The sequence below is a fragment of the Myxine glutinosa genome, chromosome 2, assembly GCF_964187855.1.
Source record: "Myxine glutinosa chromosome 2, kmMyxGlut1.1, whole genome shotgun sequence".
Taxonomy (NCBI): domain Eukaryota; kingdom Metazoa; phylum Chordata; class Myxini; order Myxiniformes; family Myxinidae; genus Myxine; species Myxine glutinosa.
Window position 1 is genome coordinate 5,868,634 of NC_136262.1, and position 22,663 is coordinate 5,891,296.

The 22,663-nt window shown below is 45.1% G+C and overlaps 1 protein-coding gene across 3 annotated transcripts in view; it reads right to left on the reverse strand.

Annotated features, from left to right (window-relative positions):
• LOC137422079 (phospholipid-transporting ATPase ID) overlaps nt 1–22,663 on the reverse strand; it is a 266,687-nt gene that overhangs the window by 64,659 nt on the left and 179,365 nt on the right. For all 3 annotated transcript variants that reach the window (XM_078772922.1, XM_078772921.1, XM_078772923.1), the window contains 2 exons: nt 13,762–13,845; nt 13,550–13,662 (listed from right to left, as the gene is read on the reverse strand). In XM_078772922.1, the coding sequence (XP_078629048.1) occupies nt 13,550–13,662; nt 13,762–13,845 (197 nt within the window). The remainder of the gene's footprint in view (nt 1–13,549; nt 13,663–13,761; nt 13,846–22,663) is intronic.

Consider the following 22,663-nt stretch of genomic DNA (forward strand, 5'->3'; position numbering starts at 1 on the left):
TTTTTTTTTTTCCTCTTCCTCTTCGTCGTCCGGTTCCCGATCCGGTTTCCTGTTTCTTTTAACATTAACTTTTTTTACATTTTGAAAACAGTTCATGGACAATAAACCTTTTGAAATCAATAATAGTACACGGAATCAGAAATATTTACAGTGGATGCAAACCACCACAACGGAAGTGACGAATCCGTAACACTTCCCCCCCCCCCCCCCCCTCAAAAAAGAAAGTTTGAACATAGTGAAAACTTTCTTTGGAGGCAAACTCTCCCAACAAACAAAAGTAAACTCACACCCCAAATCATCAATTCCCGTGAGCAACGATACTCAATATTGCCCAAAAATAAAGCAACAAAACTTCAAACAACCTACAGAGATTTCCAAAGTTAGTTCACTCTGGACAAAGCATCCGCAACGACATTATCCCTGCCGTTTACATGCTCAATTTCAAGCCGAACTCCTGCAAAGCCAAACTCCTTCTCATCAACCTCTGGTTTTTATTTTTCATTTTTTTGAATGAAGGTTAAGGGGTTGTGATCAAAAATCCCAAGTCAAGCAAATCTATAGCACTTTTTTAGGGAGGCCGAGCTGCGAGCCAGGTTTCATGGTGGTTGGGTGGTGAGGCCTGGAAGTATTCACTACATGGATGCCTTTAGGAACGTGGAGTTCACGGTTAATCCGTGTAGAAATCTTGGCTCGGCTGCTCCGCAGCAATCTGTGCTTCAAACTCTTCCTAACTTTCACAATAATCACGGTTGGAGCGCTTGTCGCTGTAGTCACGTGGATAGCGGTCTCCTTCTCGGCCATTACCCTGATAATCATCCCTTCGGGAGCTGCCGTAACTCTGGGATCCTCTATAGTAATCTCGACTGCGGCCACCACCAAAACTACCACTCCCACCCCGGGAGCCATAGCCACCCCTGAAACTACCTCCACGTTTTCCTCCTCTGTAGCCCCCTCGACGCCCATGGCCTGCCTTCTCTACTATTAAGGTCCGACCATCCAAATCCTTGCCATTCAAATCCTTTTCTGCATCTTTGGCATCCTTTGTGTTTTCGAACTTGACAAAGCGAAACCATCTTGACTTTTGCGTCTCGCTGTCTTTTATCAGCCGCACTTCCAAGAGTGGTCCATATTGGCCGAAGACAGAGTCCAGAACAACTTCCCTTGTTTTGAAGTTCAGTCCACCTACAAAGAGCTTGCCAACATTGCCTCCATCCATGATGTGTGTGTGCTGACACTTAGTTGTTGGGTACTTGACAAGACGTGCCTGTGCAAAGCGTGACGTCAGTACCTTCCTCTTCTCTTCAGAGCGCTTCCTACCCATAGCACGAGTCGCGGTACAGGATGGAAAGATACCTGGAATCTCCTGCTCTACCTGTGCAGTGTTATTTTTCATACTAGGCTTTTCAACAAACATCGGGTTACCAGAAACTTGACCACCGGCCAAATCATTCCCGATAACAAAAGATATTCCCTCTACAGGTAGAGTGGCTTGTAACCCTACGGTGACCGGTCCTGACACCAAATCAGACTTCAAATGGATGACATGAAGTGGGGCTTTAACACAGCCACCAACCCCCTGTAAAAGAACACTAACACCAGTTGCCGTCTTCTCTGACAATGGCAAAATGCCCTCATGCATCAAAGATTGATGTGCTCCTGTGTCCCTCAATACCCTAACAGGTCTCTGGTTAGTCAAGGTTCCATCCAGTGACACAAACCCCTCTGAAATAAAGGGTTTGTAACCCTCTTGAACAAGGTCGTTCTGTGATGCCGTAATTTTGGCATGGGAACCTTCACAAGGCACTGTCCTCCAAGGACGATTTCTCGCATTTGCCAATGCATTCGGAGTTGTACTAGTCTGACTCCGCTCCTGATTTTTCCTTTCCAGGGCATAACATTGGGACATCAAGTGTCCAGGTTTCTTGCAAAAAGCGCAAGTAGGCCCGGAGGAAAAATTCGTGGTCTGCCTCGAGCCCCCCGGAAGATAAGTCTGTCTTGGACCTGTAGTCTTCGAATCCCTAAAAGTCGCGGTATCAGATTTGTCCTCATAGTAATCTCTAGGTCGCCCCCATGAATATTCGTTCTCCGCACCTGATTTACCATAACTCCCCTGGCTAACTCGAGGCAGGAAGTTAGGTTTGTGGAACCCCATCCTGTGTGTGAAGGCATAGTCCTCTGCCACGGTTGCTGCCTCATGCAACTCTGGTACCTTCTTTTCCTCCAGATGTACTTTAATGTCCTCGTGGACACACTGTTTGAATTCCTCCACCAAGATCAATTGTCGCAACAGTTCGAAGTCTTTCCCAATCCCCTTCGAATCACACCACCGATCAAACATGGTTTCCTTCATTCTGGCAAACTCCACATGGGTCTCACCCTCCCTCTTCCTGGCATTCCGAAATTTTTGCCGGTAAGCTTCAGGAACCAATTCATAGGCTTTGAGAATGCCACTATCTGCCATGATCTTTCTTGGGAAAACCACATTTCCAAGCTGGCCTCCAAAGCCAGTCGCCGACTGGGCATCCTCCGTCGTGCGAAGTCCTTCCTTGGCACACCTGAGCTCCTCACCACATACAAGGCTTTCATCCGCAGCTCAATGGAATACTGTTACCCCCTCTGGGCTGGTGCTCCTGCCTCACACCTTGCTCGGCTTCACGCTGTTGAGGCCAAAGCTTTCAGAATCATTGGAATCTCCTGCGATGTAGTCAACACCGAGGGCCTTTCACTCACTCACCGCAGGCAGGTTGGTGGTCTTTCTGTCTTCTACCGACTCCTCTCCGGCCTTGCTCCCCCAGCTCTCTCTGTGCTCTGTCCCCCCAATATTCCTTCAGGTCGCACAAGATCTGCCTGCAACCCTCTTATGGTTAAACTGCCAAAGTCTAGGCTCTCTGCTCACCTTCACTCTTTCATTCCCCTTTTCTCCCGCCTCTGGAACAAACTCCCCCACTCCCTTCAATCCCACTCCTCCCTCCAGGTCTTTAAAACAGCTGTTCACCACCATCTCTTATCTTCCCCCATCGAAAACCTTGATCTTTTCTACCCCCGGCAATTCACCCCAGAGTCTTTGCAGTGTTCATATGTTTTATTCCTCTCCCACCTCCCCCCAAGTCCTCCCGATGTCCCTGCTCTCAAATGTTGTGTTTGTGTCCTTCCCCCTCTTCCCCCTCTCTTTTGTGTCCTTCCCCCTCTCTCCCCATCTTGTCTGCCGCTCCCCTTGTTTTTTGTGTGTCGGTTTGTCTTTTTGTGTGATTAATGTTATCTCTTTCACGAGCCTCGATCTTGTATACAAAAAAAAAAAAAAAAAAAAAAAAAAAAAAATGGCTTTCTTCACTTCCTCATAATCTGTACATTTGTCAATCGGTAAAGCCGAAAATATATCTTGAGCTTTACCCACCAGAACACTTTGCACTAACATGGTCCAGGACCCCACAGGCCATTTAAGCATTTGAGCCACTTTCTCAAAGTGTAAAAAAAACTTGGCTATCTCCTTTTCATTGAAGGGTGGAACCAGCCTCACATGTCTACCAACATCCGAGGTGTTCTGACTAGTTGTCGAACCAGCCGGCATGGATGCTACCTCTCCCCGTTCTCCCCTTAATTCCACCTCCTTGAGTTTAACTTCCTTCTGATACTCCATGTCACGTTCCTTTAACTCCCTTTCAGCTCTCCTTTCCTCTGCTCTTTCCTTTTCTCTTTTTTCTTCGAGTTCCCTTGCAGCTCTCCTTTCCTCTGCTCTTTCCCCTGCTCTTCTTTCTTCTTCAGCTCTCCTTTCCTCTGCTCTTCTCTCCTCTGCTTTCATTTCCTCTGCTTTTACCCTTTCCTGGCTCTGCAGTTGCATCTCCATTTTCCGGAGCTCCACATTTTATTTTTCCTCGGGTAACCAATCCAAGGCTACCTCTGTCCATGTTCCTTGTCCCACCAGAGATCTGCATCTCTGCTTTCTTCATATTAACTCGGACCTCCAAGTTAAAATGTCTGGCCAATATTAAGAGTTCCGATTTTTTTAACACTTGGAACTGTGCCTCATTAGGGGACGCCGCAAAATGGTCTGCGTCAAACACCATGGTGACTATCAGTTACCACCTGTTAACCTTCACACAAAAATTTTCCAATTTTTTTTGAAAAATTTGGGAATGTTAGGGAAAAAATTCCAAATTTGGGAATTTTGGGAATGTTAGGGAATTCTATCCCGGACGAATGTTCTTAGGGAATTGAATCACGGACGAGGATCCCAATTTCGAGCCCCCGAGCCAATTGGACGAGCCCCCAATTTCTGTTACGTGCTCCTCCCCGACCCCCTGGTCACGGTGTACCTCCGAGCCCCGAGAGGAGTCACGGCAGAAAAATGTGTTATTCTGTGTGTCAAAGATCAACGGAGAAGCCACCCCAATTGTTACTCACAAACAAATATTGTATTAAGATCACACAAGAATAACAGTACAACAACAATAGTATTCAAAAGTACAATCAATATGTCCGATGATGGTACCATCAGTTTTGTAATATATAACTCACTGTGCTCCAACTGAGTGAAACAAGAACATTCCCCAATGTCTCTTATTCCCGGCTTCAAGACGAAGTTGATTCGCTCCAGCGATCGCCAGAACGATGTCCAATCGAGACCAGAATCCCGTGCGGATGGCAAATACAGTCAGTCACACCGCCGAAGCTGTACAAAGGCACCCTCAAGGCGACTGGGAAATCCAAAGGCGCGCTACAGGCGACTGAGAGATCATACCCTTGGGTATGGACGAAGTAACCTTCAAAAAGCCACGTCACACACACACCCCAGATCGACGTCTGAATACGGTGAAAATGGTCGAAAAGAGACGAAACCGCGAGCGAAGCACAAGTCCTGCGTGAGTCAAAATGGCCGACGACCCGCTCTTGAGACGTAACGGCCCGGCGATAATTCTCCTCGGAATCCACTGCCAAAAACCTGGCACGCAGGTTGATCGGTCACAGCGATGACAACTCTGTCCCAGGAATCCCTTTCCCGGAAACCCGAAAGTTCGCTAGTGACTCTTGCTCGCCAACGTTCGATTCTGAACTCGGAGCAACTCGGCTTCTTCTTGTCCGACTCCACTCGCTCGGCCCTTCTTTTTTTCCTCTTCCTCTTCGTCGTCCGGTTCCCGATCCGGTTTCCTGTTTCTGTTTCTTTTAACATTTACTTTTTTACTTTTTGAAAACAATTGATGGACAATAAACCTTTTGAAAACAATAATAGTACATGGAATCAGAAATATTTACAGTGGATGCAAACCACGACAATGGAAGTGACGAATCCGTAACACTCTCCAACCCCTCGCTCCTCGCTCTCCAACCCTAGCTCCTCACTCTCCAACCCCTAGCTCCTCGTTCTCCAACCCCTCAATCCTCGCTCTCCAACTCCTCGCTTCTCGCTCTCCAACCCCTCGCTCTCCACCCCTCACTCTCCAACCCCTCGCGCCTCACTCTCCAACACCTCGCTCCTGACTCTCCAACACCTCGCCCCTCACTCTCCACCCCCTCGCTCCTCACTCTCCAACTTCTCGCGCCTCACTCTCCAACCCCTCGCTCCTCACTCTTCAACTCCTCGCCCCTCACTCTCCAACCCCTCACTCCTCTCCAATTTCTCGCTCTCCAACCCAAGCTCCTCACTCTCCAACCCCTAGCTCCTCACTCTCCAACTCCTCGCTCTCCAACCCCTCTCCCTCCTCACTCTCCAACACCTCACTCCTCTCCAATTTCTCACTCCTCTCCAACCACTAGCCCCTCACTCTCCAACCCCTAGCCCCTCACTCTCCAACCCCTAGCTCCTCACTCTCCAACTCCTCGCTCTCCAACCCCTCTCTCCTCACTCTCCAACACCTCACTCCTCTCCAATTTATCACTCCTCTCCAACCCCTAGCCCCTCATTCTCCAACCCCGAGCTCCTCACTCTCCAACCCCTAACTCCTCTCCAACCCCTCGCTCCTCTCCAACCCTCCTCATCGTTATTGCAGCAGCATCCTGTGCGAGTCTGTGATCACGTTCGTCGAGTGTCTCGTTATTTTTCTTGCTGCAGTCTCGTGGAGTCACCCATGGGAATCCCACGGGCATGGACGTGTATGACATTTGGACATCTTGATTTAGATGCTGCATATTAAATTTTACAAAATGGTTCCTGGCAATTCATCAGATCCAGAAATGGTGTTATGAACACAATTTATTTATTTCACATAATATGTGACCCCTCACTCCTCTCCACCTGACACTCTCCTCCCTCACGCCTCTCCAATCCCACTCCTCCTCACACTCCCCTCCAATACCTCCTCACACTCCCCTCCAATACCTCCTCATAGTCCTCTCCAATACTTCCTCACACTCCTCTCCAATACTTCCTCACACTCCTCTCCAATCCCTCACACTCCTCTCCAATCCCTCACACTCCTCTCCAATCCCTCACACTCCTCTCCAATCCCTCACACTCCTCTCCAATCCCTCACACTCCCCTCCAATCGCTCCTCACTCTCTCCAATCGCTCCTCACTCTCCTCTCCAATCGCTCCTCACTCTCCGCTCCAGTTGGCCCTCACTCTCCACTCCAATCGGCCCTCACTCTCCACTCCAATCGGCCCTCACGCTCCAACTCCTTGCTCCTCACTTTCCAACCCCTCGCTCCTTGCTCTCCAACCCATAGTTCCTCACTCTCCAACCCCTCGCTCCTCACTCTCCAACCCCTAGCTCCTCGCTCTCCAACTCCGAGCTCTCCAAAACCTAGCTCCTCGCTCTCCAGCCCCTAGCTCCTCGCTCTCCAACCCCTCGCTCCTCACTCTCCAACCCCTCGCTCCTCACTCTCCAACCCCTCGCTCCTCGCTCTCCAACCCTTCGCTCCTCACTCTCCAACCCCTCACTCCTCACTCTCCAACCGCTCGCTCCTCACTCTCCAACCCCTAGCTCTTCTCTCTCCAACCCCTAGCTCCTCACTCTCAAAACCCTAGCTCCTCGCTCTCCAACCCCTCGCTCCTCACTCTCCAAACCCTCACTCCACTCCAATTTCTCACTCCTCTCCATCCCCTAGCTCCTCACTCTCCAACCTCTAGCTCCTCACTCCCCAACCCCTAGCTCCTCACTCTCCAACCCCTCGCTCCTCGCTCTCCAACCCCTCGCTCCTCCCTCTCCAACCCCTCGCTCCTCACTCTCCAACCCTCACTCCTCGCTCTCCAACCCCTCACTCCTCTCCATTTTCTCGCTCCTCTCCAACCCCTAGTTCCTCACTCTCCAACCCCTAGCTCTTCTCTCTCCAACCCCTAGCTCCTCACTCTCCAACCCCTAGCTCCTCACTCTCCAACCCCTAGTTCCTCGCTCTCCAACCCCTCGCTCGTCACTCTCCAAACCCTCACTGCACTCCAATTTCTCGCTCCTCTCCATCCCCTAGCTCCTCACTCTCCAACCCCTAGCTCCTCACTCTCCAACCCCTAACTCCTCTCCAACCCCTCGCTCCTCAGTCCTCTCCAACCCCTAACTCCTCTCCAACCCCTCACTCCTCAGTCCTCTCCAACCCTCCTCATCATTGTTGCGGCAGCATCCTGTGCGGTTCTCCCGTCTCGTTCTTTTTCTCGCTGCATGATGTTCAAGTTTGCATTGACGTTCATCGACGGACTCGTTCGCCCGTTTCATTCGTTTTCTTGCTGCATCCTGTTCAAGTCTGCGTTCTTCATCGACCGTCTCATTCTTTTTGGAAATGGAAGTTTCCACGCATTGCATGAATTGTCACGATCCTCAAGAGGAAGTGTCTCGTAATCATCAAATGACAAATGGAAAGTAAATTACATTGTGAAAATTAAAGATTTCAAAAAACCTATTTAAAGTGTATGCGCACATAACTACTAAAAAAAAACGAAGAAATATCTCTCGGTAATTTCCTGAAACATATTTTACTTCCGGATAATAATGTTGAATGAAATAAGAACGAAGAAATATATGTCGTTTTTGTGACGACTGTCATCAAAAGTAAAAGTAATATATCTTAAAGGAAAAGGAAAAGTGAATTTTTAATATATGTCGACATTTTCCCTGACTGTTATTTTAGGCGGTGTATTTTCGTGTATCATCGTGGCGCAATTTTAAAAAATATATCTCTGCATTTTACCGTGTGTGCATGGATGTTCTCAATTATTTCTGACACCGAGTCTAAAACCATCGATAAAAATTAAATCAGATGGTGAATTCGATAAAATCGTGAGGGTAACTCAATGAATGGGCTTTATTTTACAGGCCTTTGAGAAATCATTTCGTTCTATAAACGGAAACTTTCATGGGATTCTCTTCCCGTTTTTTTTCAACCGAGTCTAAAACTATGTTAGCGACTGTTAAAAATGAAATGATATATCGAATTTGAGTTGAAATAAACTGTGTGAGAGAGAAAGACAGCACAGGCCTAACTAAACAGGCCTCAAAGCTATTCGAGTTAATAAAATGGTGGATATTTGTTTACATGAAGCCTCTCCAAGAATGGGTGGAGCTTCTCTGTAAACAGAGTAAGCCACACCCCCGGACAGACAGACAGATGGACAGACAGAATCACCGTAGCCTATTATAATATATATATACAGTCACGTGAAAAAGTAAGTACACCCCGTGTAAAGTTTTGACTTTTTCAACATATTTCAACATACAGCTATTTGATCTTCATTTAAACAATATTAATAGATAAAGGTGATATAATATAACAAATATCATGAAACATTTACATTTTGTAGTCCATTGTATAATTTAAATGAACATAAATGCAAATTTCGCATGTGGAAAAAGTAAGTACACCCTTGGCTCTAATAGGTGGTATTGCCCCCTTTGGCAGAAACAACCTCAAGTAGGCGTTTCTTATAACTGTTTACCAGTCTCTGAGATCGACTGGGAGAAATTTTTTCCCACTCCTCCATGCAGAATTCTTTCAGCTGCGCGATGTTTGAGGGGTTTCTTGCATGCACAGCTCGTTTCAAATCCCCCCACAACATTTTGATGGGATTTAGATCCGGGCTTTGACTTGGCCATTACAGAACCCTCCATTTCTTTCTTTTCAGCCATTCCTTGGTGGATTTACTGGTATGTTTAGGGTCATTGTCATGTTGCAAGGTCCACCTTCGGTTGAGCTTCAACTTTCCGACAGATGGCCTCACATTATCCTCAAGCACCCTCTGGTACAATGAAGAATTCATAGTGGATTCTATGATGGTGAGCTGCCCAGGCCATGATGCAGCAAAGCTGCCCCAAACCATAATATTTCCACCACAATGCTTTACAGTTGGTATCAGGTTCTTGTGGTCAAATGCTGTCTTTGGTTTTCGCCAAACATGTCTTCTGCTACTGCAGCCAAATAACTCCACCTTTGACTCATCTGTCCAGAGCACATTGTTCCAGAAGTGCTGGACTTTGCCTCGGTGTTCATTGGCAAACTTTAGTCTTGCCCTGATGTTCTTTCTGGACAGCAAAGGTTTCCTCCTGGCACACCTCCCATGTAGATCAAATTTGTGCAGCCTCTTTCTGATGGTAGACTCGTGCACTTTGACATCAACAGTGGCAAGAGCTGCCTGTAGGTCCCGTGATGACATTCTGGGGGTTCTTCGAGACTTTTTTCAGCATCTTGCTGTCTGCTCTCGGGCTGAACTTGCTGGGGCGGCCTGGCCTGAACAAGTTGGCAGTTGTTTGGTATCTTCTCCACTTGTCGATGATCTTCCGGACAGTCGAATGATTGATTTCAATTTGTTTGGAGATCTTTTTAAATCCCTTCCCAGACTCGTAGTCATCTATAACCTTCTTTCTGAAGGCCCCAGAGAGCTCTTTTGATCTCGGCATAGTGACGCCACACACTTCAACAACAAAGAGCAAACCAAACGAAATGTCTGAGGTTTAAATAAGACAGGTTCCTCCAAGATCCTCTCTAACGATGTTCTAATCATTTGCACCTGAGCTGATGCACCTGATTCTAATTTTAGGTATTTGAAGTAGTGATAAATGTAGGGGTGTACTTACTTTTTCCACATGCGAAATTTACATTGATGTTTTTTAAAATTATACAATGGACTACAAAATGTAAATGTTTCATGATATTTATTATATTATATCACCTTAATCTATCAATATTGTTGAAATGAAGATCAAATAGCTGTATGTTGAAATATGTTGAAAATGTCAAAACTTTAAATGGGGTGTACTTACTTTTTCACGTGACTGTGTGTGTGTGTGTGTGTGTGTGTGTGTGTGTGTGTGTGTGTGTGTGTGTGTGTGTGTGTGTGTGTGTGTATATGTGTATATATATATATATATATATATATATATATATATATATATATACATATATATATACATATATATATATATATATATATATATATATATATATAGTATATACATATATATATACATATATATATACATATATATATACATATATATATATATATATATATATATATATATATACATATATATATACATATATATATATATATATATATATATATATACATATATATATATATATACATATATATATACATATATATATATATATATATATATATATATATATATATATATATATATATATATATAATATATATATATAATAATTATTATATACTAGGGCATGCCCGTACTATATCTATATCTAAAATTATATCCTCCCCCTCTATTTACATGAAATGGTTTGGTCCAAAGCGAACGGCTTGCGAGTACGGTGACAATCCCCCCCCTCTATTTACATGAAATGGTTTGGTCCAAAGCGAACGGCTTGCGGAGTTTGGTAAAGAAATCGCCATAGCGTGCACAAACGCGCAGGAAAGCGAAAGAATCGCAAATTAGTTTTAATTAGTTTTAAAACATAGTTGAACGCCAACATAGTTTGCCAACGTGAAATAAATGAATACGCTCTCAAATGTGCCGTCCGAGGCAGAGTCTGTTCGCCACGTTCGGCACACGTGATAGCTCGCTGCTCTCTGATTGGTTGAATCGTTTTTTGGACATAGCTCGGTAACTACTTGTCCGATTAATATGAAACCTTGAAAAGGCACATCCTCGGGTCTCCAGCAATATACCTGGCAAGTTTAAAGTATATCGGACCCGTGGTTGTCGAGAAACAGCGGTCACAGACATACAGAGATTATGGAATTATAGATAGATATATACTGTATATATATATATAATATATATTATATATATATATATATATATATATATATATATATATATATATATATATATATATATATATATACAGACTTGGCATTTAATATGGAATATTTTTTTTGTGGGGGTGAACTTACTTTTCAAGGTGTCTTAGAACCAAAAGTTCATTGGAATTATTTTGAAATTATTCTAGATTTTGTTAATGTGACCTTTAAAGAAACAAAAACCACATTTGACATTTCGAAACAAATAAATTGATCCTTGAAAGTGATGTAAACTGATATCAAACTCAATTCACGGACAGTACTGTGTTAAACTTCTGTACGTTTTCCAGAAGTATCTCTTTATTTTGCACATTAGCCAAATTTCTTTTAACAAAAACAAAAGTTAAATTACGACTGGGATTACGGACAGTTAAAATTACAGTTCAGTACTTCGTGTAACCCCCACCAGCATTCAGGAGAGCATGTACACCGTTGAGGCATGCTGTTCACGAGATTTTCCAAGGTTTGGACAGGAATCGCTTGCGATGCAGTGACAATAGCCTGCTGCAATTCATGCACAGAGGTCGGCTGCTGGTCCAAGTTGTCGATTTGACGCGTTAATTCTTCCCACAAGTTCTCTATCAGATTCATATCCGGGGACATGGCAGGCCACTCCATATGCTCTACACCACGGTCAGCAAGAAAGTGTTGGATCATGCTGTGCATGATGAGGCCGTGCATTGTCATCTTGGAAGACAAAGTTTCCTCGAAAGGCTGCATGAGGAAATGGAAGCAATGTTTCTTCCAGAGTGGCCCTGCACTTGAACTGGTTCAGGTTTCCATTCAGAACAACCAGGTCAGTTTTGCCCCCTGCATGAAAAGCAGCCCAAACGGTCACCCCACCACCTCCAGCTTGGACTCTTGGCACTATACAATCTTTGTTGTAGGCTTCATGCACTTGTCTGCGCACTCGGACGCGGCCATCTTGACGACAGACCAGAAATCTAGACTTGTCACTGAAGATCACGTGATTCCAGTGTCCTGGCTGCCATTGACGGTGCTCTCTGGCCCACTGCAATCGGCGCTGGCGGTGTTGTCTGGTCAGGCGTAGCTTTCTCAGGGGACGCCTGGCACGATAGCCTGCTTGAACCAGTCGTTGGTTGACTAGCCTTCTGGATAAAGGCACATTTGTCAGTTGCTGCCACTCAGCCCTAAGCCGATTAGCTGTCTTAGTACGGCTATTGCGGACTAACCGGTGCAGCTGGCAATCATCCCTCCTTGTGGTTCTGCGGGGACGTCCTGGCCTCGGTATTGGAGTAGGGACACCCCTCTGAGCATTTCGTTTCAGGATCTTTGACACCTGATCTTGAGTGATGCCATACTACTGAGCAATAGCACGCTGTTTCATGCCGTAATTTCGTAAAGCCACCACTCCATGACAAACAGCATTGTCGAGTTGACAGACCATCTCCAGAGGAAGCGGCAATAACTTTTGGAGAGGTGCAGCAGTTGTTTTCCACTAATACAGAACGAAACAACCCTTATATACCCAATTGTGAAGTCAATCGTCAAATGTACCTGTCCGTACATTTTGCCATGCCACCTGTGATATAATGCTGTTGTTGACTTCTTGCTGCGACAGACAATTAGTGACATGGTTCTTTCAACAAATAAATCACCAAAGTGTAAAAGAAACTCACCAGATTGATATACTGAGGAAAGAAAGTAAACCCAAGTCAAGGAAAAAAAATATTCCATATTAAATGCCAAGTCTGTATATATATATATATACACACACACACACACACAGTCACATAACATGGGTCACATATATATATATATATATATATATATATATATATATATATATAAAATATGTTTCATGTGTTTCATGTGTGTTTCTGTTTATGTTTTTGTGTGTTTTATGTGTTAGCTCTTACATAAAGCTCCATTCTGAATACACAAAAAAAACTTGCAAGATGCTTGTGGTCTTCAAACGGTTAAGAGAGAGCTCAAGAGCTGGAGAGCAAGATCTCACCATGTGGCATGACTATGTAACACCCACCCAAAAGAGGAAGTGTACAAGCTACTGGTATGTCATTAATTTTTACAAGTTTATATTTACTATTGTCTTGAGAAAAACAAATGGTGAAACAGCGACAGACAGACAGGCACAGATGAGCTACAGACAGACACGCACAGATGGGGTGACAGATAGCCATGCATAAAGATGGTGACAGACAGACACGCACAGAGGCGGCGACAGACAGACACGCACAGAGGCGGCGATAGACAGACACGCACAAAGGCAGAGACAGACAGACACGCTAACAGAGACAGAGAGGGAGAATCTAAAAATAAATAACAACAATCCCTAACATATAGTGTCAGAGACATGAAAGGTCTGTGGAAGCATACCTGACGTAGAGAGAGATCGGTACCACAGTGTTGAGTATGATGACGTATGACCAAAATGTAAGAAAACCAGAGAAAACAGCACTGTCTACAGACCTCTCCCATGGCATGTATACCTGTAGTACAATACCACAATGTAATTGTTACACTGTATTCAAATTTCGTAATACAACCAAACAAAACAGGTGTACGGTGTAGATAGCAAGCAACATTACCTGGAAGTAATAGCCAGTAATGCTCTCCCAAACAGCATTCCCAAGGCCAAGAATAGAGCCCATGCACACAAGGAATCCAAAGATCTGTGGGTGAATGGGAGAGTGAGAATGAGAGAATGAGAGAATGAGAGAATGAGAGCGAGAGCGAGAGAGAGAGAGAGAGACTTTGACTTTTATGTGCTTTTATTATAAAAGTATCAAAACACACACGGAAGAACACCGCAAAATTTTTACAAGAAAAAGAAAGTTGTACAAGCAAAAAGGATGTATGTATATACATGTATATGTGGACATTGAGCGTAAGTATAATTTACAAAAACAAACTCAACACCTCATCTGTAAAACAATCGTCGTTCACACTGCCGAAACTTATCCGGGCCGACACTATTCCTTTAAAGCAAAACAGCACATTTTCATCTCTGCCACTCAATTTGATCTTCCTAGTTTTATATATTGCAAGTTTAGCAATTCCGCACAGAAAATTCAAGAAAGGGACCGCTGTCTTGCTCTTGGTGCTCCTTTCAATGCCATACACAAAAATTGCAACAAAAAAAACAAACTTAAATTTATAAAAGAACTGTTGGAGGAAACAAAAAAGGGGTACCAATCTCTTACATTTCACAAAAGCATGGGTCACATTTTCAGCCTCCTCACAAAAAGGACAAACATTCAGTACAGAAGGATCAAACTTATTAGGTAAGTATTTGGTGACCAGGGCCTGATGAACTAGTCTCCAATTTAAGTCTCCGGTTCGACCTAAAGTTGGAGACCTATACATCTCTTTCCACACTGGAGATAGGAACGAACTAGCCGGAATGATCTCATCCCACCGATTTTTTAAAGGTTTTGTGAAACCCGGTATAAGCACCTCTTGGCATATCCCATAAATAACTTTTTTTCCCATCACATGGAACACACCGCAACCATCTGACTTTGAGAAGACACACTGTTGTTTTTTTGAGGTGACTTGGAGCTCGGGGAAATAGAGACGAGAGTCCACCACTTCATCTGCCCCAGTCCACCCGATATTTAATTCCCTGACAGTTTTAATCACAACTCTCAAAACTTTGTCCACCATTCTAGATGACCGAACCCCCACTTTTGATGTGAGAGAACCGGTGGATAACCATCCATTTAGGGAAGGCTTCATCAGGTCTCGCACTCTGTTTATTCCATTACAGGTGAAGCAATGCATAAATGACCTGGAGGTTGAAATTTCAGGGAATAAAGGATTCAGGACCAATGGCTCATGCATATATTTTTTTGCATCGTAGGACACCTCTAATCGTTGTATTCCAAGGACTTGCCAGGCATTCAGAAGGCTCTGATGAAACTCGGGGAGCAGAGTCGTGTTGACATGCTGCAGGTCCATGAGGAAAAGCTCTCGGTCATACTTCAACCCATCTGCTTCCTGCAGCCAAGCGTTTGTGAGAGGCCGCCACGGGACACACTCACCATACAATAAACGCTTTATCGTCAACATGCGGAAAGCCATTATCCGACTCGGAACATGTATCAAGCTTTGGCCACCTGCATTTCGGGGTCTGCACACCGTGTCTGGTCCAAGCCAATGGTGGCCTCCCCAGAAAAACTGAGTTAGAACCCTCTGAATGCCTGTGACCAAGTATCTCGGAGGTTGGAGGGGGATAACTTTATGCCAAATAAAAGGAACCACCAGGTTATTTATTATTGTCACCCTTGCCTTAAGCGATAAAAGGTGGTGCAACCGTTTCCATCTAGCCAGTTTCTGCTTAATTCTTTCCAAGAAACCCTCCCAATTTTTTTGTTCATATGCTTGGACTCCGAGAAATAACCCTAAATATTTAAACCCCTCTTTGTTCCACTGCATTCCTCCTGGTAACACAGGTAGAGCTGAGGAAGGTGGACTGGGGCCCACCCATAAGGCAACACTTTTGTTCCAATTTACTTTTGCCGTGGAGGCGAGCTCAAACTGGGACAGACATCGAAAGACCTCACCCACATCATTTTGGCTGGAAACAGCAACACAAATGTCATCCGCATAAGCTGAAGTAACCATTTTGTGGTTTTTTTGTTAAGGAGACTCCTTCCACTGAGTTTCGGAGCAAAGCTAGTAAAGGTTCGACCGAGAGACTGCATAGCATTCCTGAAAGCGGGCAGCCCTGACGGATGCCTCGCTGAAAGGGAAAAGGGCAACATAAGCTGTTGTTTACCTTCAACAGACAGGATGCATTTTCATACAACAACTTAACATAGGAAACAAAATTTTGTCCAAAACCAGCTCTACTTAGTACAGCAAACAAAAAAGAATGGTCAACACTGTCAAAAGCTTTTTCTTGATATAAAAGAACCAAACCAAAACCATGAGATGTAGTACGACCGAGACTGATCAAGTCTCTCACCAAAAAAATGTTATCGTAAATAGAACGCTCAGGAACACAATAAGACTGATCAATATCAATCAAAAGGGGGATGACTTCCTTTAGACGTATCGCGAGCGCCTTCGACAATATTTTATAGTCCGTATTTAGGAGTGACACAGGCCGCCAATTTGTGACGTCTTGCAAGTTCCCTTTTTTTGGAAGGAGACACAAAACTGACCTCCGACAACTTAGTGGCAATTCACCTTGTTCAAGGCTATCATGAAAGATGTCAAGTAGAGTAGGGCCTAGAATGTCCCAAAAGGCCTTGTAAAATTCAACTGGGAGGCCGTCAAGTCCAGGGGCTTTCCCATCTTGAATTCCTTTAAGAGCAACAGTAAGTTCTCCGAGAGAGATGCCAGGCTCCAGTTGTTGTTGCTGGTCTTCAGACAGAGATGGGAGCAGTTCAAACATCCCGTTTCTGTTTTCCTGGTACACAGTTCTCAAGGCAAACAGCTTTGAATAAAAGTTTCGTAATTCATCCTTGATGTCACTTTGAGAAGACAGAAGCGCACCGGCAGAAGAGCGCAAAGCGTGAATTTGTTGAGGGATCTTGGCTGTCTTTTCCAAGTTGAAAAAGTCTTTGTTTGGTTTGTCAAGTTGGATATTGTCCATTCGCAGTCGGACGAAAGCACCAGATGCACGCTCTCTCACCATTTCAGCCAGTAGTGTTCTTTTCTCTGACAACTGCTGGACATTTTCGTTGGACATTCCAGATTTCTGCTCACAATAAAGTATATCGTTTTTTAAGGCAGTTATCACACCGAGTGTGTTACAGGTATTATAATGACAGTATTGCTGGCAAAAGCACTTAATTTGGGATTTTGTGCAATCCCACCATTGCCTTAAATTTAGGTAGGAACACTTTTGCATTTCACATTCCTTCCATACCATTCTGAATGCTTCTTTGAAATGCTCACTTTGTAAAAGTTTGACATTGAAAGTCCAATATGCACTTCTACAAACGTGATGAGGTAAGCCACATACAACAACAACCATGTGATGATCAGAAAAACCAGATGGCCTTATATAAGAATTCTTGACAAGATTTACCTTATCACGGTTAACATAAATTCTATCCAAACGAGCCATTGTCAAAAGATTTCTTGCGGCACAAACCCACGTGTACTGCCGGATGTTAGGGTTCTGTACCCGCCACACATCCACAAGTTGAAATTTTTTAATGAGCTGTGCCAAAGGCCTTGCACTCGGTGGATGAGGCTCAGGAGTGTTTCTATAAAGTTGTGGGTTGAGGGTACAGTTGTAGTCTCCCCCCAAACAAACCAACATGGACAGGTCAATAGTGCTTAAAAACCCGCTAACTTGTGAAGAAAAGCACTTCTTGCAGAGTTAGCACTAGGGCAGTATACATTAGTCGTGCAAATCTTTTGGTTACCGCTGACAAACTCCACAGATAGTAAATGGCCCTTGCAAATTTCCCTACATCTGATCTCCAACGGCTGGATTCTAGGATGTAACACTACTGCCACACCAGCCTTGGCATCAACGAAAGCACTGGAGAAAAAGTGACAACCTTTAAAGATTTTACGCCACTCAACCTCAGAAGACTGATTTGCATGCGTCTCTTGTAACATCAGCACATCAATTTTTTCATTCTGAAACATGTGAAACACCTGGAGGCGACGCACACAACTGCGACCACCGTTGATGTTTAAGGATGCTACTTTTATCTCCACTCTGTTAACTATTCATAAAGTTCCTTACCCACTCGAGTTACACATTTTCTTAGCCTCTGGAATTGAGGTTCTGACATGTTAACCTGATAAGGTTCACGAATCATGTTCTTTGCACTCAAAATAAAATCATGCAGATTCGGAAAGTAGTCTTTGATTTTTACATGTCTTTTCCTGAACGTTTCATCAAGGAACTTAATAACATTTTCTTGAGAAACCATGGTGATGGTATTGTCATCAGACGCCTCACTCTCTTGAGCACTTAAAGCACTAAAGAGTGGAGTAGAAGAGGTTTCATCAGAATCAAGTGCTTCATCTTGATCTGCACCTGTTCCTACTATTTGTTGAGCACTTAGTTTTGGAAACAGCAATCCTACAGGGTGAAGGACCTCCGCACTCTTTGCAGACGCTTCCAAATTTACCATATCCTCTGTGGCTATAAGTATGTCCCCCACCTCATCATCCCTTTCATTTTTATCTGTCAGGGAAGGGTTAACGTTATCCTCACAGTCGTAAGTACTTTCCCCTTTATCTATTTTTTCCTCACTAGCAGATCCAGCTGCTAACTCGTCTGAGCGAGTTTGGTTATCAGGACAAGGACTTACCACATCCTGAGAGGATCGACTATTTTCCGGGTCATGCAGAATCTCGGCAAGTGGGGCAAGCGAATCTTCCTCATGTACACACACTTCCGGTACCATCTCCATTACCGCCAAGGAGTTTCCGGTGTAGGCCTCACCCTGGAGGTCCTGCGAGCCTGACACGATCTGAATCTTATTTTGTTTTTCTTTGGAATCACAGGATTCATCACTTGAACGCTTCTGACCTTTTTTCCTGGTGTCCGCTACGGATACTTCTATGGTATCGTCCGCACTGTCGTGTACCGTGGACGAAATGGGAGAGGGTTCAACCACTTTCATTCCCACCTTAAGTGGAGGGGCGGGGTTAGTCAATTTTTCACGTTCTAAATCTATCACCGACTCCCCCACCCCCCCGGTCGGAGTGGTCGGGTCTGGCGCTTCGCTCACCGCAGTCGGTGCGATGGGTGGCTTAACCGCTCGATCCGTCTCCTCCCCTTCATTGTGCGGTGAAGAGTCGCCGCTCCTCGCCAATCCTCCGCTTTCATGCGGTTTAACCGCATTGGGACAGGCACTCCTCACATGCCCGTAAGCCCCACACTCGAAACACGTCATAGCCTCCGAGGAGGCATACATTTTGTATTCAAAGCCGTTGATTTTCACACTCAGCACGACATTGAGCGTTTTTACATGTGCAGGCAGTATCATGTACACCACTCTCTTGAAGGACATGACATGTTTGAATCGATCGCAAACATTTCGCATCGGCACCATCGAAATCCTCGATACGACCTTACCGAACTTGTTTAATTGTTCGCGTAAATCCTCATTTCTAATAAATGGCGGGATATTACTGATGTTAATCTTTACCGTCGGGGCTTGTAAAGCGAACACAGAGAGGAACGTGTTCGGTTCAATGAACAAGCCTTGTTCGACTACACTCGCTACCATGTGCTCCTCGGACAAAAAAACGACAAATTTCTTATTCATCCGAGAGGCAGCGCGAATACTGTGTGCACCAACGATGTTTCCAATGGCGGAAAGCACATCGTTAATTTCCACCTCGTTCGGAGGAACACAAGCTAGCCCGTGTTTACGAGTTGGCGATTCGTACGTGTCAATGCGGAAACGTTCGCCCGCCATTCTAACTCGACCAAAGACACGTTCGTAACGGAGAACCGAGAGAACCCAATGTTTGTCGAACACCAACAAACAGATCAAATTCCGCCCCCCCCCCCCCCCCTTGTCCGAACCGGACAAGAAGGTATCAAACCTTAATAATCGAGCTAAAGTAAATAATAAACGTGCGTTATAAGCACAAAAAAGGCTTACAAAGCGTCGTCAAAGCCAGTAGGCCGCACCTAACAAGGGCCCGCTCTCAATCCTCTCTCTCTCGAAGACAAGGATGCAGAACGATGAAAACACAATGCCGAAGCACACAGGATGGAAAGGAGAGGGAGGGGGGCAAGGGAGGAGGGGCAAGGGAGGGGGAGGGGGGCAAGGGAGGGGGGAGGGGGGCAAGGGAGGGGGGGAGGGGGCAAGGGAGGAGGGGCAAGGGAGGGGGGAGGGGGGCAAGGGAGGAGGGGCAAGGGAGGGGGCGGGGGCAAGGGAGGGGGGAGGGGGGCAAGGGAGGGGGAGGGGGCAAGGGAGGGGGGAGGGGGGCAAGGGAGGGGGAGGGGGGAGGGGGGCAAGGGAGGGGGAGGGGGGGAAACGCAACGGGCTCACCAAAGCACAGAGCAGTTGCTCACAGCCGCCATGACGCCACACCCAACGCACCAACAGGTGGTGACAGAGAGTGAGAGTGAGAGTGAGAGTGAGTGTGAGAGAGAGAAGGCAATGCCCAGAGAGAAAAGCACAAGTCAGGCATTGTAATCTGAAAGGATATCTTCCATCATGGAAACACTACAGGGCCGACGGTACATCATACTGACCCAAGATTCTGGATTCGGCTCCAACCTGACTATAACATTGTCATCCAGATGTTTCTTGGGCAGGATGTTGCATCATTGAAAGTGAGTCTTTCAGAATGTGACATTAAGCCATCGATCCTGCCTGTAAGAGTTTGCATGTGGGTGTTACAGACCTCACAATATATTTGAGGAGAGATAGCCATCATGTGCCAATGCCTTGTCCAAGCTTCAAATTCCAGCCCTGATCTATGCTCTATGATGGCCACTACTTCAACAGCCCAACCAAGACTCCAGAAATGGTGAAAACCAACAGCCAGTAACTGCACGTACTAGCAAGTTGCCCAGACGGGATTCCTAACGGGGTAGGGATGGACGGGCAAAAATGCAAATGGGGTCTTCTGTCACCGAGCCGGAAATCTGTGAGTAACAAGTCACACTTATTGCCACATCTGATGCAACCTAAATGCTCTGATGGCGGTGAGGTGCTCCATTTAAAACTGTTTTTTCAATATATGCAGCTTTTTGATGGCTCGGGTCTGGAAAAAAAAATTGTATCATCATAAACCTTTTGATATATATGTATATGTCTATGTATGTATATATATATATATACACATACATACACATACATACATACATACATACATATATATATATATATATATATATATATATATATATATATATATATATATATATTGTTGCGGATATGAGGACTGTATTTTTTTTGATTGTGTTGTATTGTGGTAAATTGGTGATGAATATTGCTTGAGTCTGCGCCTCCTGCCTCCGGAGCTGTGTAAAGGTCAAAAGGGCGTCCCATAATTAGTCCACAAGCATACACGTCAGCTAATCATAGAATACCCCTGTTCGATAGTTATATCTTATTCTGTGTTTTAGGGTAAGGCTGTGTCTCCCATTAATTGAAATACTCCATTGCACCAGTGAAAGAGATAGATTCCCTTCATTCCCACTCCCAAAACTTCATTCCCACTCCCAAAACTTCCATTCCCAGTGCCAATTACCTCCCTTCCAATTGCCAACTGCATTTTGGGCGGTTTTCTCTTCAACCGCCATTGACCACGAGGCAGGGTCGGAGAAGAAAGGCGTGTCTCCACCTCGTCATAGAGGGGAGGAGTGAGCCAGCCCCACTCGACCAACCATGAGCCAGGGGTTTGGCTAGAGAGGGCGGAGGAAGAGCGATCGGGGAGGTTCGCAAAGGTTGAGGGGCGGGCCTATATAACCCACGGCAGGGCGTTTCCCGAGGAGATGAGCTTTTACAGAGTCGAGGAGGGAGGAGATCAGAAGACAGGAAGGCCTTGAGTTGAACTAAGCAAGAGAGGAAGTTGTTGGACTGGGTGGGACTAAGAAAGAGAGAGAAAGAGTCCTGAAGCTTGTGAGGGAAGGAGAGAGAACCCATCACACCAACCCCCACCAGCCGCGTTGGCTCCACCAAGCGTTCACCTCCACCAAGGCTCCACCAAGCTCCGCGTTGGCTCCACCAAGCGTTCACCTCCAACAAGGCTCCACCAAGCTCCATGTTGGCTCCACCAAGCATTCACCTCCACCAAGGCTCCACCAAGCTCCGCGTTGGCTCCACCAAGCGTTCACCTCCACCAAGGCTCCACCAAGCTCTGCGTTGGCTCCACCAAGCGTTCACCTCCACCAAAGCTCCACCAAGCTCCGCGTTGGCTCCACCAAGCGTTCACCTCCACCAAAGCTCCACCAAGCTCCGCGTTGGCTCCACCAAGCGTTCACCTCCAGCCATCCACCTCCTGCGATTCCTGTCATCATTCCCCGCGTGAGTCTGTCATGTCTTTTGTTTGTTCTGTCCTGGGTTAATTAAGACTGTAGGTAAGCTAGTATTTGCACTGTGTCACCTGCGTCTTATGTGTTGTAAATAAACGTGACTGCTTTCTTTTTGCTTGTGTGTATAATAAATCCTGTTATTCCTCCGTACTCTGTCTTCTTCTCTCTTCCTCTTTACATTCGGTCGCTTTAGAGGTTTCCCGATTGAATACCTGTGGCACGATTGGTCAACGTTGGGGGAGTCGGGCTAATCGGGGATCCTGTAACGGTCGCGGTTGACCATCCGCTCGGCCCAAAGTAACATCTTGTCCGCGACCCGTAACAATATATATATATATATATATATATATATATATATATATATATATATATATATATATATATCTCAATCCTCTCTCTCTATCTCAATCCTATATATATATATATATATATATATATATATATATATATATATATATATATATATATATATATATATATATATATATGTCAAGTCGTAGATTCGTTATTGC